We start from the raw sequence: 27672 nt of genomic DNA on the forward strand, positions 1-27672 counted from the left end.
CTACTCCTTACAGGTGACACAGACCATTTTAGGCGTGCGTCCTTGACTTACAAAATCTATACCGATCACTTGATTGCATTAGTTGTAAACTATGCCCATTCTAACCAGATTGCTCTCTGGGTACATAGCAGTAATTTTCCAATATGAGATGAACAATTTGTCGTAAGGCACTAGTGGTTCGCTGAAATGTGATTATGAAACACATTTAATTGGTTGTACTTTACAGGCAAAATGTCGTGTCTTCAGATATACAACTATGCGTTGAGCCAGCAAGAGATCCGGGATGCTCAGAATGCATGTGACGGTAAGGCAGTGCTGTATGATGGTTCCTTTGGCTGCCATACGTAAAATTATGCACACATCTTGAGTATAGTTCAGCCATAACATAGGTATGCTGAAATATATTGTTATATTTCAATCCATACAAAAATATATATTTGGGGTACCCTAATGACCTGAAATTTGGCACAGAGGTGCATTGGACAGGACCCCATCAACACTTTTTACATAGATCACTTCAAAAATTAGTTATTTTTTTGTTCTCGTCCATTTTTGACTGAAAATGTATATTTCTATTTATTTTTCTTGGGGTGTGCTGCAAGAGTCCATTCTTGCACGGAGGGTGGCATTTTCTAAAATTCATTTTTGGACTTTGGTGACTACTCCAGTATGTCAAAGTCTTTCAGTGGGATTATTTTTTGGACTGGTCTAATTTGCAATGTTGCATGGGGTGTGCTGCAAGAGTCCTTTCTTGTACGGAGGGGGGATTTTTTCAAATCCATTTTGGACTTTGGTGATTATGACAAAGTCCTATTTCAGAGGATGTATTTTTGGACTGATCCCCTTTACATAGGGGTATCACAGAGTTTTCGTTCACATAGTATTACGCAATTGCAATTTTACTATTTTAACACCAAAAGTATGAAAATCTCATATTATGGGTCGCAATATTTCAAAAGGATGAAGCCACTTCTTTCAGGATTTCTTTTCTTACATGTTTGGTTGTTTGTGTATTTATCAGAGTTTTATTCTTTTCAATAGATAAAGATGAGCCTGTGGAGGCCATCCCTCCAAGCCTGTCCATTGCAGACTTCCAGTTTAAGGAATACACTTTAACTCCAGCAGAGTTGAGGACCATTGATTCCTACTTAGGTAATACATTATACATGTACTTTGAAATTCAAATCTCTTGAAGGTTACCGAATAAAGTGCGCACCTCAATCAAAGTATGCACCCCTGATTTGAGGCAAGTCTCAGATAGATCTGTTGGACTGGAAGGTAAAATGGAAAAACTCAAATAGTGTACACACCCCTTCTCCACCAATTTTTAACAGACCTTGAACTGGATACGTACCTTGGTATGGGTATTGTGGGGATACGTACACTACTTGGGGTACGTACACTACTGGGGGTACGGACACAACTGGGGGTACGTACACTGCTGGAGGTACGGACACAACTGGGGTACAGACACTATTATGGGCATAGACAATACTGCGGGTACAGACACTACTGGGGGACGTACGTTACTGGGGGCACAGACACTACTGGGGGTACGGACACTGAAGGGGATACGGACATTACTGGGGGTACAGACACTACTGTGGGTATGGACATTACAAGGTGTACGGACACTGGGGTACGACACTATTTGGGGTACGGACATTACTCGAGGTACGGACACAACTGGGAGTACGGACACAACTGGGGGTATGGACATTGTTTGGGGTACGGAACCTGAATGTTTGGAGAAATTCAAGTGTCAGGAATACTAATCTTAATATCTACAAACACCTCAGGTTTTGGGCTATATCTTCCGATGGAAGATATGAAGGACGGTGAAGAAGCAAGCGTACACGCGTCGTCCAAGAAGTTTATCGTCAGCGAGTGTAACTTAGTACTTGTAGATGGAGTGGTTGGCCGAGCACTTCAACTTAGAGGTATGTTGAAGAAGTAACGTACAGTTGTAGCACATTTTTTTTTCATATTCAAAATATTGTTATCCTCTTGTGGCTCTATATATTTTTACTTGATTAAAATGATATACAATAAATTGCATGTTGTTGATCTGTGTCTGAACTCTGGAACTTACAATAAGACCATGTTAATTCGATTAGTTGGGTGGCACACATGCCCGCATCATTTTTCATCTATTTCCAAATTTTTTTATCATGCTGCTAATTGTAAAACGCAGCTGCAGCAAAATGAGCAAATATATCGGATTTGGATACTTATGGCGTGGAATGCTTATTAGTCAATTTCAAAGAAAGAAATGAAGTATACCATACTACAATGTATGTGTGTTAAACTTTAGTCATTTGTTCAACTTTTTTTACACCATGCTCGCATCAGTTTTAGGATTTCCAGGATCCACTGAATCAAATAAACATAGCCTAAATTGGAAAATATTAGATTGTTGGCTTTTTTTTCCAAACGTGAATGACTTTGTTGTTTTTAGCTTTAGAAATAAGCATAATAGACTACGACATATAGAATATTCACTTATACAGTCTAAATGTTTTTTTCTACATCAGGTCGCCAGGAGAAGAGCACGGGTAATGAACTCCTATACCGATGGCAGTTACCCGCAATCGCATCATCTCCATTAATGTTCGAGGTGAAGACAGGCGGTTCTGCCCACATTGCGTTATCCAGGAAGAAAAAGTATTTGCCAAATATGTACGAAGTTGTCATCGGTGACACCTCTGAGATTCGTCGCACAGAAGACAGCAAGATAGCAGTACAAACACCAGGTACCTTTTGCACAAAATACCTGCCTCGTATTTTCACAGACTTTTATTTATCATTTATTACAGAGTTCTACTTATTATAATAATTAGTCAAGGTCTGCATTCCTTAGGTATTGTGTGCTAGACGTTTTGTTGATGAGCAAAAGAAGAGAAATACAAATTGAATGTATAACATGTACTTGAGTCACATTTCCAAACTGGTACCTAATAGATGTTACAGTAGCACGGTTGTTGAATGATTCTCTCCAACAGATCTTAAGCTTGTTCAATGACACTGACAAAAGTCCAGTTGCATGAGAAACTGTTTTAGTGTACCTTGTTACCTGAATGTCTGACCTTCACCTAGATGTACGTATATGACTAATTTTTTTACATTTTGTGTTTTGTATCATACTTTTCATTCCAGCAAACTGCCCGTCCAGGTGCCAGTTTGCAAATGTGACCCTTGCACGAGGATTTATTGTCATGGTAGGAGTTTTAATCGCCTGTCTCTACACAGCGGCCTTCCAGCATCACCCATATATTAGCACGTATGTTGCCATTCCGAATTTTGTTTGACGAGTCATTCTTCCTTTTTTCACTCAAGGTATTTTAGACCAAAACGTATACAAGCAATTCTGGATCTCCTGGACGTACCTGGACAGTGGTAATATAAGCATTGCGGTCGGGAAGGAAGAAGATACGGTTCCATTCATGCAGTGGACTGACCCTTCGGCACCCCTTTCTATCAACTATGCTGGGTATAGCACCGACTCACAGAACGGATATTGGAAATTTGGGGAAGGTACCAACGTTTACTGTCAACATTTAGTTTCAAGTGTCATTTTTTATCTATTTTGTAATCAACTTTATCTCTGCAACGACATCAGGCAGCAACCAAGTATTGGTTAAAATCAAAGTGCACTGTGAGAGAACTTTAATTTTCAAATCCTACACTTGCCTCCTTCTACCAAACAAATTGTAGTTAGGTAAATAGCAACTCTGTAGGTTGCAATGTATGATAAAACTTTATTGATTTAAGATGATTTATGATTTAACATAGGAAAGTGTTGAGTATTTTTCTATCACAATTGTACGCTTATTAAGCACATCTATGTCAGGAAATTTGTTTTCGGCAATATTTCTATTCTGCCTATGTCGCAAACTACACTTAAGCAGAATGAAATTGATGTGAAAAGGTTAACTACCTATTAGTATTTGAGTTGCATGGACTGAGGTACATGTATTTTTACATCTTGGTCTGCTGACTACAGGCTATTATAAATTAGACCACACAAGTTGATGCACATCGCTGGAAAATTATCATGAGCTTGTATACGCTATATAGAAATTTTATCTATGTACAACCTTATTTTTTCTCTCCAGAATGCCAAGCCAGTGTTGAGTCTGCAGGTTATGTAACAGATGCTTCTGAGACATTCAGCATCCTTTTGTGGGCGAAATTTAAGTATCCATTGAAGGGTGGATACTTTGCCACAACGTATTCAAGTCCCACCTCTTGTGGACTTTCTCTTGAGGTAAGATGATTTTATAGCATTTCTGCACGTTTTGAATAGGCAAAGTGACCAATCTCAGACTAAGGCGTAAGAGTAGCGCTCTTCTTCAATAGCAGGTAGTGTAATGTGGCGTTGCCATGGCGCATTTTTCAAAGCACACTTGTTTGGAAAGCACACAGGTCGGACCCCATGTCTTCTCGAGTGTGGTGGGTCCATTTGCCTGTAGAGTAGAGCTACAGGCAAGTGTACCTAAAGAAATTTCAGGTACAGGTACAGGTACACAGGTCACATAGTGTTTTGTGTGGGACATTTAACCACAAGCACTGTCTCTCTGAACAAAATATGTTAATGTATTGACTGATGACTGTGTTCATGAATTTGAGGCACTAACCGCTGACTGGTCCAAAATCATTTTCCACTGGACTATGCATGATACCCCTCATACACAAGACAACCATACTACATGTGTTGTTTATTCAACTTGTTTATTTTGCACTTGAAGAAAAACAATTGATACATGGCAATGAAATATAAAGAGACATAACACCGCAAGAGCAGCCCAAAGCTGCTGCTTATTAAATACAATTTAAGGCCTTTCTTTACTAACTTATTACAATATACATCAATTAAACTAAAGAAATAAGTAGGGACAATAAATAAAAGAAACAATATAATGCAATCTTACCTTACCACATTATAATAAATGATTGGCCATAACTTGTAGGTAATAATGTATGGATATATGTAAACGTTGTAGGTTTACAGCACTAAACAAGGAAGTCTAAGCCAAATAAGGAAAATGTAGGGTTATTTATAAAGATTAAGTCAGCCTTTGTGTGACAAAGACGGACTCAGCTTTACTGTCTTATTCAAGTTGTTCCAAACTTTGGGACCCCTATATGCATGGTAGTAAATTGCTGTTGGTAAATTTTTGCATCAATAGGCCTCAGACAGTTGCTCTTTCTTGTGTGGTGGTTGTGGATATTTGAATTTTGTACATCTTGTACATCAACAAGCTAGTTTGAAATCTGTTTATGCAGTATATTGTGAGGATCTTTAATCTTTTTTTAAAACAGCGAACCACTTAGGAAGGGAACATTTAAGGCTATTCTTATGAACCGTTTCTGGAGTAAAAAGAGTGGTTTAAGTGATGTAGAGTTATAGTAATCACTCATCCATTCAATGTTACGGTAGGATAGGTAGGGATAAAAAAGAATATACTAGTAGTACAGAGTAATAAACATTTTAGGGGATAGAATATTTCCTACCTTTTGTACCTTTCCTATACCTTTCGTACAATCCCTATATCTTAGTATTCCCATGAATATTTGTACAAAATGAGATCGATGTGATATTTTCATTTTAATTTTCATCTATTAAGACATCTAGAAAATGAGTGTGAATTGTTAGCTGTCAGAGTAACGTAATGAGTTCATTATCAAGAATATTTGTTTAAAAACGTGAAGAGAAAGGGCTAAATGGTTGCAAAAAGTATCTTTTACCAACTAGTACACAAAATATCAGTGAACTTACTACAACATACATGTATATAGCAGTTTTTCTTTCTCACCACAAAAGCAAATTGTCATCAATCATTGTTTTATTATACATTCATACAAATGTATATGTATGTATATACGTATATTATATACATATATATACCGTGTGCCTTGACAGTGCCCCGGCTCCTTGCGCCACTAGAGTGTTGGGTGCTGCTTTGGAAATCAATCTGACTAGATGAAACGATGCGGTTAGCGGCATGGTATGATATTGTATCTGAAATATAAAAGATGCACAAAATTTTCAGCATTCATCTCAACAAATTTTTGATGTATACATTACTGTAAAGCATATTTGTAGAGAGCACAGGCTGCTCAACCATTGAACCATGAATTGTATTTTTTTCTAATCTATTTATTGTTGGATTTTCATCTGTCTTTGGGGTTGAGCCCAAAGTGAGGTGCACATACAGTGTAATAATATATAAATGAGAGGTTACACATGTTCAAGTTGGTGGATCTCAACAACCATAATGCTTTTCTTGTTTTCGCATGAAATAAAGAAAATATCACTATATAAATGAGAGGTTACACCGAGACACAATGTGTTACAAACAAAAAAATGAATATGTTCAAGTTGGTGGATCTCAACAACCATAATGCTTTTCTTGTTTTCGCATGTCTTATAGATGCCACATGTACTATCTGAAAAGGTTTTAATGCACAGTCAGAATTGGTCTATCGCAGCTGTCTCTTTTGGGTGTACAATTCAACACTGTATACAAGTCATTTAGGCTGCTGCCAAGAGACTTGACAGATTGCTTAACAATTTCATCGAGAAAAAATTATTTTTTTTGTGTGTGCCTTTTTAATGATTTTTAATGATATTCCAGATTGACGTCAAGAGGACCACAAATTCAATATAAAACGCAGCAACGCTGCCAAGGTACATGTACTGCAGTCTAGTGTGATACCCACTGATAAGCTGCAACAAACACACAGTCTACTCGTTGATAGGAAAAGTTAAAACCTACTTCCAGTCGTGGATCCTTTCGACATCAGCAAGTAGAAATTCAGGTCATTGACCTTCACCTGTCTCCTGCCGGCCGCGGCATCGTTGATAGCTATGATGAACTTACACGACACAACACCATTCACGTAAGACCCAGAAATGGCCCAGATTCCACCCTAGGACAGCAGGGAAAGAGATGTAAAATGGATCTATGAAATATATTATACTAATATTATCATATGGATTGAAGGTTGGATTCTTTGAAATGATATCTAGAAAATGTTTATTGTTTATTTGCATAAAAGAAATCATCATATACAGAGAAATATAGAAAAGTAAAAACAATGTGAAGGAGAGAAGCCCCCTCCTTCAAACTTAATAAAATAGTCACAATACTAATAACAAGGTAAAGATACCTAGATTCACAAAACAAAGATATAGCAAACAACACTAATGCAGATCAAAGAGAAAGCAAAAGAAAATTATCGTCCATATTAGTATCTTTCATATCCATAAAGGAAATTCAATGAAGACATTATTGGACATATCCAATCAGGGTATGAGGGTAAATGCATGTCTTGAAAGAAGAGTTTATAGATAGAGAAATCTTAATTGACATAACAATCAAAAGAAAAAGCACAGTGACGATTGTAAGCTTAAGGCAAGGTTTTCTTCAACTGTTACTAAGTATACAAACTACAGTGAGTATTACAATCTTTGCAATTATGGTAACGTGAGTTATACTAGAAAGAGAATAAGATATTGCTATTTCATAGTGTAGACAAATAGATGTAGCTCTTTTCCAATGTCCCAGCTATAATTTAGTATAAAGGTCCCTTCTTTTATATGATCAGTCAATATCGTGCCCATGTACATGGCAGCAAATATCAATTTCCTTAGACATGGGTACCTATAACTAGACAGAATTCCTTTCAAGCTGAGTGGTATGTACAGAACAGCATCCACCTCAGAGACATCTCCAAAAATAAATGTACAATTATGTACAGTAACTACACACCTGGGTGCTGTCCCTTTCTGGCCTTGTCTTTCCCGGGCTCCAGGAAGAGAAGGCAGTGGTGCTGCCTGTGTCTGAGTCATACACACACTCATAGATGACATCTAATCCCTGAAATCATATCCACAACATTCATCTAACTCTCATGAAGAGTTTATTTTCTGTACACAGAGTACAAAGTTAAGAGCTTGCCAACAAGATTTTTCTGATTCTTGTCTAGTTGAAATGAATGATCCTACAGTAGTACTATCTTGTGATGTCAACAGATGTTGACATCCCATTTCCGCTCAAACGAAAGTCACATGAAAGCAAGCATATTGACACGACAAAAAGTACAGTGTCATTTGTATGGTCAAGTATAAACTAATAAGTGGAATAGGCTGTTGGTGATTTGAACTTCAGGATCACTATGGCGATGGTGGCTATAATACTTAAATTCCGTTCACCTAACCTAGCCCACTGCGCCCGCCATAATCCACTCAAAAATGTCATGGTCTCAAGGATTGCCTTCTAAAAACTTTAGAAGTCATAGGCTTAGAAATATGATTTATCTTAACATTGATCAACAAACGAAACAGCACGTCTTGGATGTTTTTGGACATTTGTCGTGAAATTAACCATTGTTGCTGGGCAATGAATTTGTGATACAACAAGTCCTAGTCACATAGTCATTCACTTTCTGGGCATAAGCAAAACTTCCGAAACCTACAGGTCCGTATATCTGAGACAACGTCTTTTATTGGGATGTATATTCAGCAATGTTTAGTACCAAGTTCAGCAATATCAATGTAGCAACATATTTCTTGGGACTACAGTGAGTGGCAGTGACTTTGTCAGGCAGTCGGACTTGAGATCGCCATCGCCCGTTAGCACAATCGGCGCGCAGCTCAGCACTTGGTAGTAAAGTATACATAGAATATAATGTTTTATCAGGCATAATGTTTGGATATTCGGCATTGCATATTTAGCAATGTAGCGACAGAATCAACCTAGGGGGAGGGAAACTGATCGTGGGGGGGGGGGGATCGTCTTCAACAGGGGGGATGTCCTGGGGGAATCGTCCTGTAGGCGAAACGTCCTGGGGGGGTATCCTGGGAGGGAAAAGACCTGATACCCTCCATTTCTATATACATTTTGTGCCTTGGGGCTACACTGTTGACCACAGCAGGGGCTAGTCTACTTAGGTAGTGGTGGTTGAGTACTTTGCAATGATAGCAATATGTACCGTGTTTCAAGTCTTTGGGATGATCTGGTCAAGAATCAAGCTCTGGACCTTCTGAATGCAATAAAAGCAAACCATACCATCATGTTATCATGAGAGATGCCCACAGCCACGTATCCGTTGGACGTCCCGCTAACTTCAACCAGCACGCTGTTGTTGCTCAATGTTTGCCAGGAGGAGAAGTAGTCACAAGACGGCGGGGCACAATTGCTGGGGGCCTGGTAACAACCTTTGGTGGAGCCACAACCACTGGAAGTCACCTAATCAAGACATAGTGAAAAATGCATTTAATCTAATTCTGTGTCTAAATCAGAAATCCTCGAATGATAACCCATTATATATGACAATTGTACCCTACAACACAACAGTATGCAACGTCATTAAGAACACTACCATAAAAATTACTAGTTATACAGTAAATATTAACCATCGGCCACACAGGCCGCTACAATAGAGTGCTGAGCACTAAGCAGAAAAAGGAGTACATGACTGTACCATTTTATGGGCCTTATTGAATGACTAGGTTGGGGTTACCCCTTGGCCATAAGGAAATGTAGTTACCCCAATGTCCTGTCCACTAGAGGTTGCTTGTGTGGGTAAAGGCCCTGCAGTGGGGTCCTGTACGTAGGAAGACTTCACCTTGGTCACCCAGAAAACGTCCTCTGTCTCTACAACTGTAGCCCTGAAAACGGTTAACCACATTAGGCCACACCAATTTGATTTCTTGGTTCTCGGATTTCCCGACCCATTTTTTTCCGATTTGGACTAATGATAAGTCCCAAGAATAACAATAAAGGTTTTGCTATCGCAGACCTGTAAAAAAAAAACATTCCAGGGGTACATACTGCTGATAAGCCAATCAGAGAGCTTCTTTGAAGTCACATGATAGATACCAACCAATAAGCTGGATAAATCATGCCATGAAAAGCTGAAAACTTGACTACTAACCTTGTTTTTGTGTTACACAAGCCTCACATGTTCTGACCCCAGACTTTTTGCAAATTTTTATTTTTTCGACCGCCCGCCCCAAAATTTTTCTGAAAAAATTCGAGAACCAAGAAATTAAATTGGTGTGGCCTTACTGTCAACAGTAAGAGTCTGTATTTATACTTAATACACAGTGTACTTAGCACTGTATTTATCCATAGCACTTGGGGTAAAAAGTTAGATTACATGCAAGCATTAGACTTAGTACAGAGCATGTGATACAAAACAACTGCTCTGTCCAAATCAAGAAACAACGATAATACATGTATTTCTACCTGAACTGTATGTGTCCCACGCGGTTTGCTGGTGCAGTCCACGTCACAGTCACAGTTGTTTTATCTGTCCTTCCGGTGTGAGTCACTCCATTCTGTGAAAGCAACACGCACAAGGTCATGATAATTCTTTGGTTCGAAGTTACATCACAGGAAAGACAAGGATTATCCCCTGGGCCAGTACCTGTGTCTAATAGGTTATGGCATCTATGTGATTATCATAAAAATGGTTGTGTACCTAATGTGTGCACCTGTACCTGTACTCGTAAGATTGTTTAGGTACAGGTCTCGAACAATTGGTGTACCTGCATGTACCTGAACAAACTAAAAATATGACTTTGGGCACCACTTTTTTTAATCTTTACAGATTCAAACTAAGTAAATCTCAAATCTGCTAATAAAAATTGCGATAATGTTGCAGTTGAAAATTAAGAAAACTTTTTTTATTTTCATACAAAGATGACAGTTCATCACTAAATAAGATAAGTGACTACTTGTTTAGCTTAGAGATAACTGATAAAACTTGTTTAGGTATACACATGCAGGTACAGGTCTGAAGCAGTATCTAAACCTTTAACCTGTAGCTAAAGTTTGTTTAGGTGCACAGCTCTAATCATGAATAGTTGGAGGCAAACCCCTCAGATAAAACCCAGCTGTATGAAAGTAGGTTACAATCACATTTGGTACACTGTCTTAATATAAAGAATTCTTTTTGTAATCGTTGGGGTTTCAATATTACTGAGAGAGACACTGCATTACGTTGCGTGTGCGTATATTATATATATATGGGACTGAGCAGAGCACTTGGGACTAATGCTTGTAGCCTTTCACAGACTACACCTATATATCAGATATTTTGTGAAAATGTATAAAAATTATTGAAAGGTAATTAATATGTAGAATGCAATTAGATGTCTCCAGGAACAAAGTCAATTCTGGAGAATTCTGCAGAATTCTGGGAACCTGAGCCAGAATTCTGGAGAATTCCAGAACCTGAGCCAGAATTCTGGGAACCTGGCTACATTTTCACAAAATATCTGATAATTATATAGGTGTAGTCTGTGAAAGGCTACAAGCATTAGTCCCAAGTGCTCTGCTCAGTCCCATTTTAATCTGCTCCATGTTATATATTATATATTTATAGCTAAGGATACAATAACTTTTGTTTTGTTATTCAACGTCACATATATAGACAAAGTGAATTAGTCATTCAGGACCAACTCAGAGTCAATACCTCTCCCATGCTAAAACATTTAAAACTATATACATGTAATATTATACAGCACTATTCTTTCTCCCAAGGAGCTTTTATCAAGGAGCTCCTTGTTTCTCCTGACTGCATTATGCTGCACAAAATGAATTAGACCAAGAAAATCCTATAAGCTTCAGAGCAGACTGTGATTAATGAAAATTTATACAGTGAAACTGTTACAGTGGATGCTTGTCTGGCTACTGCATTTGCCACAGAAAACAATATTATACCTGTATGTGAGTTCTGTTCTCCTAATCAAAAAGAATGAGTATTAAGTATTTAGCCAAAAGCTGAAAACAGACTTTGCCTTACTTCTGAGTTTGCCACACTGCCACAGTTGACAGTTTTGGTGGTGCCAGAGTCAACAGTGGTGAACTGTCCTTGTGCATCTGTTGATCCGGGGGTGCGAGCTTGGATAAAGAACCCCCTGAACTGTGCAGAGTTACCAGTCCTTCTTAGGGTGACTGAAGTAAAGGGAAACAATTTTCAGTACACTCAGGGCTTTGTTACAATACATAAACTTAGTGGACTTAATTTCTGACTGTTCTACTGCAGTCACTAAACAACTAGATGACATTTGTACAGTACAGTGATTAAAAAATTCTGGATTATATTTCAGCAGAAAGAATGCTTTTTTTGGTAAAATGAAAATTAAAAAAAAATGTCACGAAATCATGATCTTTACTAGTTCAACAAACCTGTACATCTTACCTTCAATTTCATCCCCGCCTGCATATGTATCATTGCTGACCACTAGTTCATACGGCGGCGTGCTGGTCTGTTCGGATGGCCCGTGTTGGGGGGTCATGTCCAGACAGGCTGAGGCTGGGGCACCTGAAGGGTACGCCCACACCCCCGCTGTAAGGCCCAGCAGTGACACAATTATAACTCCCCACATCTGCAACAACACAAGGCAATCAGAAATAGCAGACTCCATCCGCTTACCCTTGTAACCATTCCAGTTCCACATGAAAAACAAGAAGCAAATAGAAACAGTCTCCTGGCTCCTCGGATTCAAGCCTGCATGTGCCAAACACTCGTAGTAGAGGTCTAGACTAACAGTACGTCCAGCTTACAAGCTTACAAGCTTACAAGCTTACCTTGCTTGATTGCCCGTAGTGAATTGTGACACGTTTGTTGGCTGCTTGAGACTGAGCTGGTCTGCAGCAGTAACTGTTAAGTAAACGTACAGATATCTGTGCTTTAGACAGACTATAGACAGGGTGTAAACCAACTTGTGCAGTCTGTACGCCAAACAATAGCCTAAGGCGAAATACCTGACAGTGTCAGGTAAAATTTGCCCTTGCGTGTCATGTACAGGATAGTCAGTCAGCATGGAAAATGAACAAGTAATCACTTGCAAGCTGAGACATAAACCCTTTGTTGTTGGTTAGTCAAAACTTCAATTTTACATTGAAGATGGATTTAAGATATTAGATTGTACACTGTATGATTTTGTTATGAGGAAAAATGCACATGCAAAAATTGTGCATGCAAGAGTTAGACTAATAGTGTATCTGACTCACATGTGTATACTTACTATACTAACAACACAGCTAGTGTAAATGTAACGCTATCACATACTGTAAGATGAGTGTAATGGTACTGAAATACGAGAGAAGTAAAAAGTTCCTTAGGCATTTCTTGTCTTCATATTTTGATCTTTCAGCTACACAGTTGAATCTTCAAAATCATTTTTAATGCCCTATGAGAAACGTATGACTCTGACTATTCAGTTATGCTCAAAAATGTGATACACCTTCTCTGGAATGTTGCAAACAAAAGACATTCAGTCAGGCCATACCTTGATGCCTTAACATTTATATAAACAGTCATGCAATGTACATCGTCATCGCATCGGTGTTTATCCTGCATTCTCTCAACCTTATAAGGTCAAAAGTCGCACTGGATAAAATGTAAGAATTGTACATATTATACCTTTTAATGCAGAAGACGCTCAATTTTCAATCTTGTTGGCCTCCCCTTCTAACCTTTCAATCTAACCAAATGGGATAACATGAATAACAAAAGGTGTAGGGTGTGTACTTGCCAGGCAAACCTGGCAATGAAATACAGTAACTGTAGATGTTGAAAATGTTTGCAGTGGCTCTAATTTCTTGTCCTATGCACTGTGAGTTCAAGATGCTATGAATGTGCATTTCAAATGTATCATTGACAGACAGTACTACAGAATTGTTTAAACCAATTGTTTATAGTGTCAGGAAAACTGCCCTTTCCGTAATGCCATGAACTAAAACCACTGACTGAGAAATGAATGAATTTACGGTACTGCAGCTCAGATTATGACGTAGAGGCTGGATCGAGCTTGGCAACGGCCTTGTCAGACCAGTTGTAGGTTTCACATCAATTTTCATACCAGGCTAGAGAACATGTAATCCAAGACTGAATTTGAAAACACACAAAAAATTGCCATGTACATCCAAGAGACATTATACAGGTTGGACTGGAGGAGTTTGGAACACTATGTTATATTCCAAGTGCCCTCAACCAATTGAGAATCCGTCTTTTAAGTTAACGCCTGAAATGACCTGAAACTATATAAATAGTATATATGGGGCAACAAGCTTGTGCGGCACTCTGGATACATTGTGCTTATGAACTTATGATTTAAAAAACACAGCAATTCCTAAGTATTTAATGTTATTTGTAGTTGGTCTGCCGGTTTCAAGATCAAGGCAATGTCTGGCCGCCATATTGGATCGTCTGTGTAAGGAGTCTGCATGGGGAAGATCTTGATACCTTCTTCAGTCCACAGGCAACAGTACGATAAAACTGTGGATGCTGTTGCCCAATAGATTACAGTATAGCACAATTCTATCATTGTTACCTTATAATTCAATCCAATTTAATTTTATAATACTTGAATGTATAACTATTAGTGTTTTAGTTGCTTCGATCTTAAAACAAGCTAACTCCAAATAGCGTTAAATGATTAGGACTTCATTCATAAATGCATTATAGCCCTAATAGCCCTACATTGGTTTACTAAGTATACATGCATGTATTGAATTGTCCCACTTTCTCGCATATCTTCTCAAGGCAAATGACAGCCAAAGCCTCGCGTTCAAGGTACAGAAAAGTCAAAAGGAATGGAGCGTGGTGATAGGAGTTACAGACCAACACTGGGTACACCTGGCGTTTGCTTGGAACAAAACCGGAAACCTGGACACCTACATCAACGGCATCAAGCAGTTTTGTAAGTTCATGTTGGATAAACTTTTTGCCTTCATAGATTATACAACAAAAGCCATGTAACGAACTGGTAGGCCCCGTTTACACTTAGTCTTGTAAAAATGCATACAAGTCAATTCGATCAAAAAGAGCAATTGTGAATTTCTAGGTAACTGAAATGAGCAGCCTTAGGCCACACCAATTTAATTTCTTGGTTCACGGATTCCCTCGCTCCTATTTTTTGGAAAAAAAAAATAAAAATTACCATTCAGCAAATTTTCACAATTACTGAAACCATTCACCAACTTTCTGGTGTAGCAAATTGGCCTTTATATCATAAGCTCCTTAAAGTGTGGGTACAGGTGCTGTTACTGTACAATAATAGTGTTTTTGTACTTTTTTCAAGCTGAAAACTTTTTTCTTTATGTTTTGGATTAGCCGTTACCTTTACCCCAACCATTTTACAATTTTTATTTTTATTTTTATTTCGCCCTTTTGCTCCATATTTATTATGAAAAAATCCGTGAACCAAGAAATTAAATTGGTGTGGCCTTATAGAGAAATGTTTTGTAGCGGACTTTGCTATTTGCAACCCTCTGACATACCGTTTACTTCAAAGAAAGTGAATCTTACGTATTACATGAGCACATTGATCAAGTCGCATAGATTTGGCTGTGTGTGAACAGGGTGTAGGAAAAGCACAATTGACTCTTTAAAAAATTGTTCAGCATACATTTTACCGAATGCGAACAGTAATTTCATGCAGATTTGCTGATGGCATATATAAGACAGTGTCAAAAGCCAGCTAAGTAGTGACAGTGCCACTGAGCCATTGGGTGTCTACCAGCACTCTCCTGTTGGCTGTTGGACAATGCTTGACTGGCTTCTGATACTGTCTTATGGCACCTGTAAATCTGGTTGGAGATTAGTGAATATTAGAGGGCTTTCAAACTCCCATGACATGTTGTGTTACGCGGCTAAGTCTTGAAAAAAGGTTTTCTTGTCATTTTTGTGCTTATAAGAGCTAGAGGAGAGTGACAATTACAAAAGTAGAATAAGTTCGGGATTTATCTGATTCAGTAAACTAGAAAGATATGACTTCAAGTTCAAAATCTTGGTTCAGGATTGGCCTATACATGCATTGATGGCTTCTTTTTTTGTATATAACAGCGGTTGCTGGCGAGAATAGGTCGATTGCCGACCAAAACTGCTTCGACAGTCTCGCTTTCAATAGCCTGTCAAACGAAGTTGCCTGGGAAGACCGTCAGGAATTCCTAATTGACGACTTCCGTATGGATGAGGGAACATTTGAAGAGGACCGTTTGAAGTACATTTATGGTGAGTTGTCATCGATGTATTGATTATTATGTGCCGATCAAAGTTATAACAGGCCTTAACTTAATGAACACACAAATTTAATATATAACTTGTTTTCTCGAATGTGGAACATAAGAGTCATAGGACAGAATGACATGAAATGATTTTTTGGATAATATATCATTTATGCATGGACATCTTCATGCAAGCTTCTGAAACTAAATTTCAGATACGGAAAAGAAAATATGGTTGATTTTACATTAAGCAACATTGGCCATTGGCTTACAGCTTGAAGCATTCATTCCACATTGAAGGCATTTAAGGAAGAACAGTCTAGTATTTTAATTAATGTAATTTATGCATTATGTGTTAGTTACCAGATAATCAATTGATATCCTTCCCTTTAAATTTCAACTCAATTTGTCCCAGCAGCCAAAGACGCAAGGATCCGAAGTTACCACTTTTCAATAGATGCAAGATCCGGAAATATCCTTCTTGAGGACAACAGAGAATCAACACTTTCTCACCTTGGGAATGATATTCACCTTGAATCATCTCTGAATAACAAAGGCCTCTTGATTGGTAGGTATTGGTCTTGGATTGGTGGACCTTATCATTACATGTGCCTGGGAAACCCTTCAAATTGCCTCAATGGGTTCTCTCTAAGTTTGTGGTTTAAAGAAAAAAGTATCCCTGCCGTAAACGGAAGTGTTTACTTGGTGTCGGCCGGTGATGAGATGGGAAATAGTCCAGACGGCTTTCACGTGTACCACCAAGGATGGGGTGACTTGTACGTCATTGCTGTCACAAGAAATGGCACTACACAGAAGGTCACGTTTGGAATTCGCGAAGGACTGTGGACACACGTACACATGTCGTGGCTGAATGATTTGAGTGTTACAATCAATGGCGTACCTTACCATGGCGAAGTTCAACACAGCCAGGAGCAGGAAGGAGGGCTTAAAATCAACAGCACAATTCTTAAGCTGGGAGCGCCTGTCAACCAAGAGCAAATTGGAAACGATTGGCAGATAGTTGTCGACGACATTCGCATTTGGGAAGAGGTCGTGTCAGTGGAGGATGCAAAGGAAGAGTATGGTGAGTAACGTTGCTTTAGTACAGTAGAAGTCGTTTAATTGCACAACCTAGTTGCCAGCGTACTTCGTGCAATTATCCGGCTGGTGCAATAATGTGAATTTATCCAGCTGGACCGCACCAGTTTGGGGTTCTGGCATTTTGTGCAGTTAACAGAAGTTTGCGTTAATCCGTTGTTAGATTAACTGGCTGCTACTATACTGTACAACGATTAGGTCTTGGCGAGTGAAATAGATTTGTTTGGCAGAAAGAAAGACTAGGGCATCTAAAATGTAACACTACCGTGTCATATTTCTATAATCAACCTTACAGCAATTGCTTTCTATGAAGACCTTGGTATATCTATCTATCTATCTATCTGTCTACATGTCTTAATCTATCAGATCTACATTGTATCAAATTTTCTCGATTTGGTTGAATAATGTTGCATAGTTTTGATGAGGGCAAATTTACAAGTAAGAGTTAAGGACAATCACGGAGACAGGCAATGAATGCAATAATATTTTTGATGCTTCTGTCGCATTTTCAGCATCACTGGCCATTAAGCGAGAGTACAGATTCTTCTCAAAAGGACAGTCTAACTTCGGAGAATTCCCAAACGACTGCCTGGGAAGCTCCATCTACTGTACTTTGGGCTTCACTGTTGCTGCATGGATCCTCCCAACAGCAACATCTGACGAAGTGCAAACAATGCTGTCAAATTCTTGCAACAACAGCTACAGCAGAGGATTCACAGTCATGTACCACCCAGCAACGCAAATGGGAACAGTGCTGCTAACAACTGTCGACAAACAGTTTTCAACAACCTTCCCGATGCTGAAGGACAAGTGGATCCACGTGGTCATCACCTGGGACATCGAAGCAGATGAATTCATTCTGTTTCTCAACGGAAGACGTTTTCTTGGGGAAATCGAATCGGACAAGCTACAGGTGCTTAAGACTGATCCGCACACATCGGTGTATTTCCAAGGCAGATATAGACTGTTGTCATCTACAAAAGACAGTTCTACAGAGACCATCTTCTTCAAAGAGGGCATCCTTCCAGCAAGGGATGTTTTAACCTTGTATGAAATTGGTAAACACCTTTATTTATTTACTTATTTATCTATAATTCAAGTGTAACATGTTATATACAAAAATGATGTTGATGATAAGAATAACATAATGAATATAGTAGCAATGATGAACAGTCCATAGTTAAAAGGGTCCAGACAAAGCTACACATAGCTTAGCTTTTCTTAAAGATAAAACTTATCACTATGATGCCTTAATGTTGACAAAAAATACATTTGTATTACATTTGTGTATGTGTAATGTAAAAAAACTGTCTATCAGGTTAATTGATATGTGACAGACAAATGATGTGCACATTAATGATACGAGAGGATTTGAAAGGGAATATATATAATTGTAAGTTACAGTTTCTCCACACAATACTGGTTGCACTAGGCTTCAAAGACCTTGATGACACGTGTGCCTAAATACAACGTATGCATTGTATTCTATCTGCAATGTATCCTTTTCTTTGCTTGTGCAGGAAGACCCATAGTCCATTATGATATTCCTATGACAACTACAAACGGGAGTTTTGTGGAGGAGAGTTATCCGGTATGCGCCATCCACGGGGATGTAACACGGGCAGTTCATAACTACCGGCCGCACCTGAACTTCAGTGGCTGTGCCTACATGGACTGTGGGGAACTCTCCATAGAGTGTCTGGTGGACCACACGATGTGTCACGGGATAGGGATGAGTTTCAGGTCAGAAATAGAACAAGTTAAACTAGTCCTTTCTGTTTGAGATTAGGCAATGTTGACTTGATTATACGTTATTTAGTTGACATCTGTGCACGTGCATCAAATTACAGCCATTTCCAGAAAAAGAAGAATTTCTACCATACTGTTATTTGCACAAAGCAGCTGCCAACTGTGCAAATGTATGCCGTAGATTGCACCAGACTATATCATAAAATGTATACTAATGTCATAGAAATTCAACGTCACTTCAGATGGAGAGACTGGAGTGTTTGGTATAGCATACTCTGTGTGTTTACTCATTTGTTCAACCTTCCCGACCACTTAGATTTCATAAGGAAGGCAACTTGAGTTTTTTATTCGCACACTCGAATCAGCTTTGGTAATCCCAAAATCGATGTCATCCATATATTGATCAAATCAACATTTGTTTCAATAACCTACACAATCATTGACAACTTCATTCATATGTTGCTTTTGATGAATTTGGTTAAGGTACGAGCAGGTATGATTCTAGAGCGTTATTGTGTATCATTTGTAGCACATGACATTGTATTATTTGTGGAACTAGATAAGGAAGTTGACTGTTATGTGATAACTATTGAAAATCTCATCAGACAAATGAACAAAATGCAAACAAACCACAAACAAACTCTTTGTGTATTAGATCACTAATGTTGGTAGGGATGTCGAATTCATGATCATTTATGCTGTTATTGCCTTTTTAGGATTGCATATTCTGGGGTCATTCCGGTGAAGATAATGTCAGTGATTGCACAAAGTGGAGACGAACTGACAAGCGTGGATTGTGACCCTGGGTCTTCAGGCTGTGCATGGAGCATTGAGAACGCCATGTTGAATTTCACTGTGCAGCCTGACGAGTGGAATTTTATCCAGGTACACTTTGGCTCCATCCTCTCTGAAATAGTCAACATTTTCTTCTTCAAAAGGACTTCTCAAGGGTTTTATTTCTGCATATCCTGACAGATACTTTAGGATGTTAATACCGTCTAATAGATACTTTAAGTAGTTATGGATGAAAGCCATTTATGTGATGCATTGTGACTGAGGAAAAATGATCATTTTATGAAATATCAAAACTATCAACATTGCATTGTCTTTAAGTTAACAAGTAAATCCTAGATATGTCACTTTATTTGCAAATTATGATGTACTCTCATGACCTTAACATTTTGCTTTTGATATAACATTCCAATATGAGTACCTCAGTCTTGTAGTGTGGAGCAATTTGAAAATGTCAGATCAATGTCTTTTTGAAAATACTGCTTATCATTTTACCTTATGAGCAACGTTATTGATGGTCATGGAATGCTATCAACAGAAAGTGATATTAATAATTGTTGACAGTATCTGGTCCCAAACTTTTCCTTAGGTGACATGCAAACATTCGCATCATTAAACGAACATATATGTGAATAGAATAAAACTAGAGTTCCACGAACACATACCTTTGCCAAATAAACCAGGTTTGTTATGTAGAATGATGTCTGTAGACAAATGCGTTACTCATTTCATTTTCTTCATAATTATATGCTTGGAGTTGGTTTATAAAAGTTCGGCATTGATTATGCAAATTAGATCCCAAGTTACAATTAATTGATATCAAATTGTATCAAGCATAACTTAAGCTATCAGCATACCAAAAATCATGATGATCCTTTGATCCATTCTTGACTTATTCTCTTTCAAAGTCAGACTCTTTAAATACACCTCTTACTCTCTTCCCTCTTTTTCAGTTACATATGTGACAACTTTGATGAAAGAACTATATATTATGGAATGCAGTGGATTTATAAACTTTTCCTCATCAATTATGCAAATTAGCTGTTAATTTGCATAATAAGTATCACATTATATAAGTCTTCACTTAGGCTATCTACATGCCAAAAATCATGACGATCCGTCAACACGTTCACATTTTCTCATTAATTATGCAAATGAGAGCATCATTTGCATGATGAATATGTATTGACATTTCTCTCTTTCTCAGCTACATATGTGACAAGTTTTAAAGTCCTATCATGGAACGTAGTGAATTTATAAAATATCCTCATTAATTATGCAAATTAGCTGTTGATTTGCATAATTGGTATCTCATTATGTTTGTCTTCACTTACGCTACCTACATACCAAAAAACATGATGATCCGTCAACATCTTCATATTTTCTCATTAATTATGCAAATGAGGGAAACCGGCGCCTGCAGTTCCAAAAAGGGGGCCCAAACTCACAGCACTTACTCTCTGCCTCGTGGGCTATCTACCACTCAAAAATCATGATCACAGCATGTCCAGAATAGGAGATATCAAAAATTGAGGTTCTGCTGCAGTACCTTAGCAAGCCGCTAGGGGGCCCATTATCGAACTTGACCTTCGTTTTCCCGACCCCTACCCACCTACCAAATATTATCGGGATTCATCCAAGACTTCTTGAGTTATGCTGTTAGCACACAGACACACACACAGACTCACAAGCCCAAAACATAACCTTAGCCATTCTGGCAAAGGTAATGATAAATGAATTAACAAAACCTCCTTTTTTACAGCTGACCATGAATGGCCGGTATGAAATGGAAGCATACGTAAATGGCCATTTTATGGCTTCCATCAAGACGGATCTTCAGTTTGAGTCGTCCTTCAACACCACTACAGTCGCTACGCTGAAGTTAGGAGCCATGGTTGATGACTGTGTGGAGGGGTCAGACAGCAGAGTTCAGTTTGCGGGGTGGTGGTTCAAGGACCGCGCTCTTCGAACGTCCGAACTTGATGAAAGTGATCCGGACTGGGGTGAGTAAAGCATACCAAACTACAGCTGTAGTTGCTGGTCTGTAAACATAAATCTATGAGTGATATTCTAAGTAGAATATTTGGGTAAATTTTGCGAAGTGTTATCCACGAGTTGCTAACTTGAAAACTTTCATTATAGTCAAACATGTTGTCCTAGCACAACGAAATATGACGTGCTTGCTTACTTACTTTGAGGCTGCCATGTCATGCAACTCATGGGCCATATATGGAAGCCCATTACCGAAATATGACATACTTTATATATGCTCCAACTCTGTAGAATAAGAGTATAAATAAATAAATAAATAGAATAAGAGTATAGATATTGAATATGATGATGACATATTTCTTTGTTGCTTACTTGTTACTCTTGACTCCCAGCAAATCTTTCGGTAGGCAGTATGCCAATGGCCAACCACTATCCAACAGGCCACCGTTGTCCTGTTGGATACTGGTTAGCCCTTCGGATATTGCCTTGCCACTGATAGATCTGCTTGGAGATTATAGTTACTCCACATTACCAGTGTGTCAACGAATAGCTCACGCCTGCACTTCGCGCACATCATTTGTAAGTACCATGTATAAAAACTGCCAACACACCAGAGTGTACTATTCTTACAGTCTTTACACCTTTGTTGACTCCACTAGATGCGTCCATATACCTCCCTATGGACTTGCGTGGCCAGGTGCCTGCTGGCTATCCCGGCATCAGAACCAGCGGGGATACAGTACAGCTTGTGGACGGGATGGTTGGAAAGGCGGCCAGGATCGACGGATCCGGCTTGGACCAGCTTGTCACCATTGAGAAAGCCAACCTGCCAAGGTAAACACAGTGTTTTCTTGGTAAACAATACGATGTGGCGCTGCAGTGCAGTTTTACAACTTATGCTAACAGCGCCACATAACATTTAACATAACTTTGTCATCAAACAAAAACAAAAAAATGCCAACGACACTCAAGTATATACATGTACTACAAAAGGTGTAATGCAACGTACTTGCAAAAACAACATAGCTATAGAGAAAGACAAACTTACAGACTGATTGAACCTATGTCTCCCTCCATCATACATTAAAACTTGTAAGTAACACAGACAAATTCATATTTTTAATGAGTTAACTCTGTACAAAATATATCTTCTTTCACTTTCAAAGTCACAAGGAAGCGAGAAGTAGTGGAACTCACTTTAGTTGGTAGAATATACTTTTCTACTAGTTGTACTGGTATTGCATATACATTTATGTATCTATAGACTATCAATTTGTTGTGACCTATATGTACATTAAATGTCTTAATTTAATTATTTGTTACAGGAGTCTTGTAGACTTCAGCACCCTGACCCGCGGATATACCGTGTGTCTCTGGCTCTTCGCCATACCAACCGGGCAAGACAGGAACTACTACCTGGATTTTACCGGAGACCACCATAACTCCTGGGGCTTCAGTCTGTACCACGATCCTGTGGAAAAGCATCACGCTGTTGTCGTATCTACACCAGACCATAGCTGGAAGGTGAGGTTGATCGTTATTATGATATTGTTCATGTCTGTTATGTATAATGTTAATGGTTATATTGTATTTATTAATACGGGTAGGATGACTGTGTATTATGTGAGAATGTTCTGCTAGAGAAGCATTGTATGTCTTTAAAGCTAAACGACTGCAACAGTTGCTCAATATTTTCTGACAACGTTTTCGGAGCAAAGGTATTGGTACACCCTTGGCAAACCATCAGTACTGAAACTCTACTGTTAAGTACTGATTGACTACTAACAGTAGAATTTTAGTAGATTTTCAGTAAATCGACTTCTACTGTCCTACTGAACCACTACTGACAAGTACTACGCCTATATCTACTGTTCTTTTACTGTCAGAACAGTACTAAAATTCTACTGTTCTACTACTTGCCATCTACTGAATAGTTTGACCAATCAGATCACTACTGACATCTACTGTTCAACTACTGGCCATCTACTGAGTTATCGACCAATCAGATCACTACTGGACATCTACTGATATCTTTTGACCAATCACAGTCTTTAAATTGTCAATCTATGATTGGTCCATTTGTACTTCAAATGTCAGTTGCATTTTGGCTCCATTTTGGAGATGGAGCCAGCCAGGGTAAGATGTCTGCTTGTCTCTCTGTGTGTAAACTTTATCTATAAAAACTCCAAGACAGTTTTGAAGTTAATGGTAATGAAGATTATGGTAAAAATGAAAAGGAGATGCTGTGAAGATTATAGCAAAACAGAAAGGTAGGAAAATTTAGCAAAAAAGTAAGTTACTTCAAAGTTTAATATCCCCCCCCCCTCCCCAGCCAGTGTCAATTGAAATCAGACATTAATTAATGATTGTTTGGACAAATTGATACATGACATGTAACATATACTGTAACAATGAGACTACTTCTGCCCACCCACCCCCCTCCCCTCAGAGTGACCTTGAAGTTCATACACAGTAACAATGAGTCCACTTCTGCCCCCTCCTCCCAGAATGACCTTGAAGTCCATATACTGTAACAATGAGTCTACTTCTGCCCCCCTCCCCCATGCATGCCTGACCTTGAGCAGGTTGTTGCAGAGAGTGTCTCCAGGTTGGTGAGAATTGTTGGATGTGACAGGCAGCTTCTGCACCTGGTTGGTGCCCAGGTTCTGTTTCACCAGTTCAAAGTTTATACCCCCTCCCCAGCCAGTGTTAATTGAATCAGACATTGATTGTTTCAACAAATTTATAATTACATGTATCATTGTCCAATTACCGGCTGCAACAATTTATGAGTCCACTTCTGCCCCCCTCCCCCCAGAATGACCTTCATTGTTCATATACTGTAACTGCAGTTATTTAGACAAATTTATACATTGAACAAGGCACAGCATACTGAGTGAAACGGTAAGTTAAATGTGAATAGTAAATGCAACAGCATGTATCAGAGAGAGTAAAATGATTGACTGAGTGTTTACCCCCCATTCTCTAAGCCAAAGTCAATTTGATATTGTATCAAGCATGGATTATTTGAACATTATACTTAGTATCTTATCAATGTACATACATGTAACACTTGATAAGAAATTACTTCTTAAGTTAAATGATGTAATTACTGCTAATGTCCATTTTCTGCTTTTGTGCTGAGTACTTGCACATGTTCTGTATTCTCCATGAATGCTTGAGGGTCATATTATTTACAATTCTTGGATTTACTGTGTGTCAGTAGATATTTCGTAGTCAGTGTCAGTAGATATTTACTATGTGTCAGTGGATATTTAGTAGTCATCTACTGTGTGTCAGTAGATATTTAGTAGTCATCTACTATGTGTCAGTAGATATGTAGTAGTCATCTACTGTGTGTCAGTAGATATTTAGTAGTCATCTACTGTGTGTCAGTAGATATTTAGTAGTCATCTACTGTGTGTCAGTAGATATTTAGTAGTCATCTACTGTTTCCCCAATAAGTATCTACTGATCATTTACTGATTTTCCACTGAGTATTTACTGTTTTTCTACTATGTCAGTACTGGAAATTTGCATAAAGTGTGAATAATTAGTAGATATTGACAGTACTAGATAGTTACTATTCAGTAGATAGACAGTAGATTTTTCAGTACTAAGCAGTAGTCGGCCAGTACTTAACAGTAGATTTTCAGTACTGGTGGTTTCCCAAGGGTATTCAGTATTTTATCCGATTCTTGTAGCAAGCTGTATGGGAGACTTGATGCGTTACTTTACATGACAAGTAACATCATTTCTGGTACAAACATACAAACAGCTAAGGCTGAGCCAGAGGAAAAATATACATTTATGCGATGTTTTTTTTTCGTATGCCAGGTGACGTTTCCACCTTACATATACCGATGGACCCACGTGGCTTTTGGCTTCAACCCTAAAAACGCGTCTGTTTCCCTCTTCCTGGATGGAATGTTTTATAAAACGTCAACCGATCCTGTGGACAGAGCAGAGGAGCCGATCGATCGTAGTGTAATCAAGGTAAGGCAATATTGATTTGATTATATGATGACATCCTCAGGAAACACTAATAATAGTGATGTGGGCATGCCAATGAAAAAAAGATTGACCAAGAAAAAAGTTGCCTTCAGTTTGAAAGTGGTGAGGTCTTTGATTTTTAATGTTTTGACCGGAAATGATGAAGTTGTGGAAAATGCCCCTGTCCTCAGTGCTGAAAATTGTGATGTTGTAAAAAAAATGGCCCCTGTCTTCAGGGCTGAAAATAGTATCAGAATTTATTTGTCAATTTCAATTGTCAGTATTGATTTAACCCTTAGGAGTAAATGAGTGAAGCTGAACTTATCAGACGTAAAAACAATAATTATGTAATTAAAAAAACTTTGCGCCATCGATAATTGCATAACATAAGACAATTTCTGCCATCCACCCGGCCCCCGTGTATCAAAAGGGGCCGTGTACTAAAGATAGCTTTAAATATATTAGCACATATACATTTATATTTAATTTTTTAGCACTTGGCAGTGGCTGGCTATGTTACACACAACGACATGTTATATATAGATCTTGATCTAATTCATATTGACGTCATAACTTTGGCCAACGTCGGGCAACTGTGCATACCAACAGGTTGGCTGTCCGAAGTTTGCATAATGTCATGGTTAGAATGACGTCATAACTTAGGACAACTTTTGCCATCTCCCAGCTGTCTAAAGTTTGGATGATGCTATGGTTAGGATGAAGATGATGCCAAAACTTAACTTACGTTAGGACAACTTCATCCACTTCCTCACCCTGATACTTGACAAGGATGGGAAAGTCATGTTTAGTGCCTTCCCTAAGGGCACAAGATCGTTGACACGGTCATTTTAAGAAAGCTAAATTGAGGTTGTATGTCATAGGGACAAAGTATAACTTGTAGCAAAATCACCCGTGGATATGAATCTGCTTATCTGCAAAGATCTAACAGCATTGATACATTGGGAAGGATGGTCATGGATTTTTATTTCCCCTTTGCAAGGCTGCATTTGGTGCCCGCTACACTGCACATATATCCTCACTGCCTAGCACAATGATGCTGGATGAGTTCAGATTCATTGAGAGACCACTCACAGCAGAAGAAGTCTTCATCGCTTTCCGTCAGTATCATTTTACTTATACCATTACCATGTTGTACCATTTGCGTGCATTGCTAACTTAGTAGGATTTCTTAGTACAATACTTGAACACTTGTGATTTGGAAGACGTCAGATGATATCAATGGTAAGACTTGAACATTTTATTGGCATTTTGCACTCTAAGATATGATTATACTTATCAACAGCTCAATGAAGAACTTCATTGCACAGCAATTTCATACACGCTCCTATTAATGTAACTCTCTCTATATATCAACACTTTAGGATCTCCTTTGGGATCGACCATACCGACGCTGTGCATGTTTTGTGGAGGACTTGCACCAGGCTCAAAGGTGGTAAACATCAAGTACGATCCAACCTTACCTGCACCCGTGTCATACCAAGAGTCAAATGACACAGCCTTTTCTGTGGAAGACGGATCCTTACAGCTTCTTAGCTACATGACTTCATTACAATATTCTTACAATAGTCTAGAGAAAGGATCAGCTTTTACCTTAGGCTTCTGGCTTACGGTGAACCGTGAGTTGCAAGGCTCGGCATTGGTGCTGTCCATACCTGAGAAAGGAATATGGGTGTCCCTTGTCAACAGTACTTCTGAAGAGGCACATTTGTCCGTCAGTACAATTTTGCCAGCAGATAAAGTTACGATAGTTAAAGTATTGATGTCTTGTCACAAACCGATGCTGATACTGGCCATGTTGGTGGATGAGAATCTGTCAGTTCATGTCAACGGAGACCCCGTTGGTAACAATGGGAAGAAGCAGGAAAGCTGGACAGAATATTCCAACGGATTGGTAGAAACACTTGGGTCAGATAATGGCACTGAAGGCCCATTGTTCTCACTCAAAAGTGTACTCTTCTGGAATGGTGTCATACCGACAACGAGAGCACTTGGTGAGTAA

The 27672-nt window shown here is 38.7% G+C and overlaps 3 protein-coding genes across 5 annotated transcripts; 2 read left to right on the plus strand and 1 right to left on the minus strand.

The window, feature by feature from the left end:
• The first annotated feature begins 1812 nt into the window (after nucleotides 1-1812).
• On the plus strand, nucleotides 1813-4598 carry LOC118427247. The gene is made up of 4 exons (XM_035836905.1): nucleotides 1813-1940; nucleotides 2535-2753; nucleotides 3337-3534; nucleotides 4116-4598. The coding sequence occupies exons 1-4, from the start codon at nucleotides 1820-1822 to the stop codon at nucleotides 4274-4276; spliced, it is 699 nt and encodes a 232-aa protein (XP_035692798.1). The 5' UTR covers nucleotides 1813-1819; the 3' UTR covers nucleotides 4277-4598.
• A 114-nt stretch (nucleotides 4599-4712) lies between these two features.
• On the minus strand, nucleotides 4713-13561 carry LOC118427246 (putative ferric-chelate reductase 1). Of its 3 annotated transcripts, XM_035836901.1 has the most exons (10): nucleotides 13444-13552; nucleotides 12606-12678; nucleotides 12217-12403; nucleotides 11818-11969; nucleotides 10257-10348; nucleotides 9556-9676; nucleotides 9075-9254; nucleotides 7776-7883; nucleotides 6780-6933; nucleotides 4713-6022 (listed from the first exon to the last, which is right to left on the minus strand). In XM_035836901.1, the coding sequence occupies exons 3-10, from the start codon at nucleotides 12401-12403 to the stop codon at nucleotides 5850-5852; spliced, it is 1167 nt and encodes a 388-aa protein (XP_035692794.1). In that variant the 5' UTR covers nucleotides 12606-12678; nucleotides 13444-13552; the 3' UTR covers nucleotides 4713-5849. The 3 variants fall into 3 exon arrangements, with proteins under 3 accessions (XP_035692794.1, XP_035692796.1, XP_035692797.1); XM_035836903.1 differs by lacking the exon at nucleotides 12606-12678 and having other exon boundaries at nucleotides 13444-13561; XM_035836904.1 differs by lacking the exon at nucleotides 4713-6022 and having other exon boundaries at nucleotides 6053-6933.
• Nucleotides 13562-14594: 1033 nt separating this feature from the next.
• LOC118427107 lies at nucleotides 14595-27672 on the plus strand. Its single transcript, XM_035836742.1, has 12 exons — nucleotides 14595-14722; nucleotides 15868-16035; nucleotides 16447-17112; nucleotides 17639-18184; nucleotides 18647-18869; nucleotides 19592-19760; nucleotides 21430-21670; nucleotides 22319-22493; nucleotides 22985-23183; nucleotides 25497-25655; nucleotides 26653-26770; nucleotides 27035-27672. The coding sequence occupies exons 2-12, from the start codon at nucleotides 15990-15992 to the stop codon at nucleotides 27670-27672; spliced, it is 3180 nt and encodes a 1059-aa protein (XP_035692635.1). The 5' UTR covers nucleotides 14595-14722; nucleotides 15868-15989.

The sequence above is a fragment of the Branchiostoma floridae genome, chromosome 12 (genome assembly GCF_000003815.2).
Source record: "Branchiostoma floridae strain S238N-H82 chromosome 12, Bfl_VNyyK, whole genome shotgun sequence".
NCBI classification, from domain to species: domain Eukaryota; kingdom Metazoa; phylum Chordata; class Leptocardii; order Amphioxiformes; family Branchiostomatidae; genus Branchiostoma; species Branchiostoma floridae.

What these genes read in the sequence shown, in the direction of transcription:
- LOC118427247 (XM_035836905.1), top strand. Translation starts at nt 1,820, where the DNA reads ATGGAAGATATGAAGGACGGTGAAGAAGCAAGCGTACACGCGTCGTCC. An exon ending in GATAGCAGTACAAACACCAG is followed by an intron (nt 2,754 to 3,336) that starts GTACCTTTTGCA and finishes TTTTCACTCAAG; the next exon opens with GTATTTTAGACCAAAACGTA. An exon ending in ATATTGGAAATTTGGGGAAG is followed by an intron (nt 3,535 to 4,115) that starts GTACCAACGTTT and finishes TTTTCTCTCCAG; the next exon opens with AATGCCAAGCCAGTGTTGAG.
- LOC118427246 (XM_035836903.1), bottom strand. Translation starts at nt 12,403, where the DNA reads ATGTGGGGAGTTATAATTGTGTCACTGCTGGGCCTTACAGCGGGGGTG. An exon ending in AGGCGGGGATGAAATTGAAG is followed by an intron (nt 11,970 to 12,216) that starts GTAAGATGTACA and finishes CCTTTACTTCAG; the next exon opens with TCACCCTAAGAAGGACTGGT. An exon ending in CAGAAAGGGACAGCACCCAG is followed by an intron (nt 6,934 to 7,775) that starts GTGTGTAGTTAC and finishes CTGCTGTCCTAG; the next exon opens with GGTGGAATCTGGGCCATTTC.
- LOC118427107 (XM_035836742.1), top strand. Translation starts at nt 15,990, where the DNA reads ATGGATGAGGGAACATTTGAAGAGGACCGTTTGAAGTACATTTATG. An exon ending in TGAAAGTGATCCGGACTGGG is followed by an intron (nt 21,671 to 22,318) that starts GTGAGTAAAGCA and finishes TGACTCCACTAG; the next exon opens with ATGCGTCCATATACCTCCCT. An exon ending in AGAAGTCTTCATCGCTTTCC is followed by an intron (nt 26,771 to 27,034) that starts GTCAGTATCATT and finishes TCAACACTTTAG; the next exon opens with GATCTCCTTTGGGATCGACC.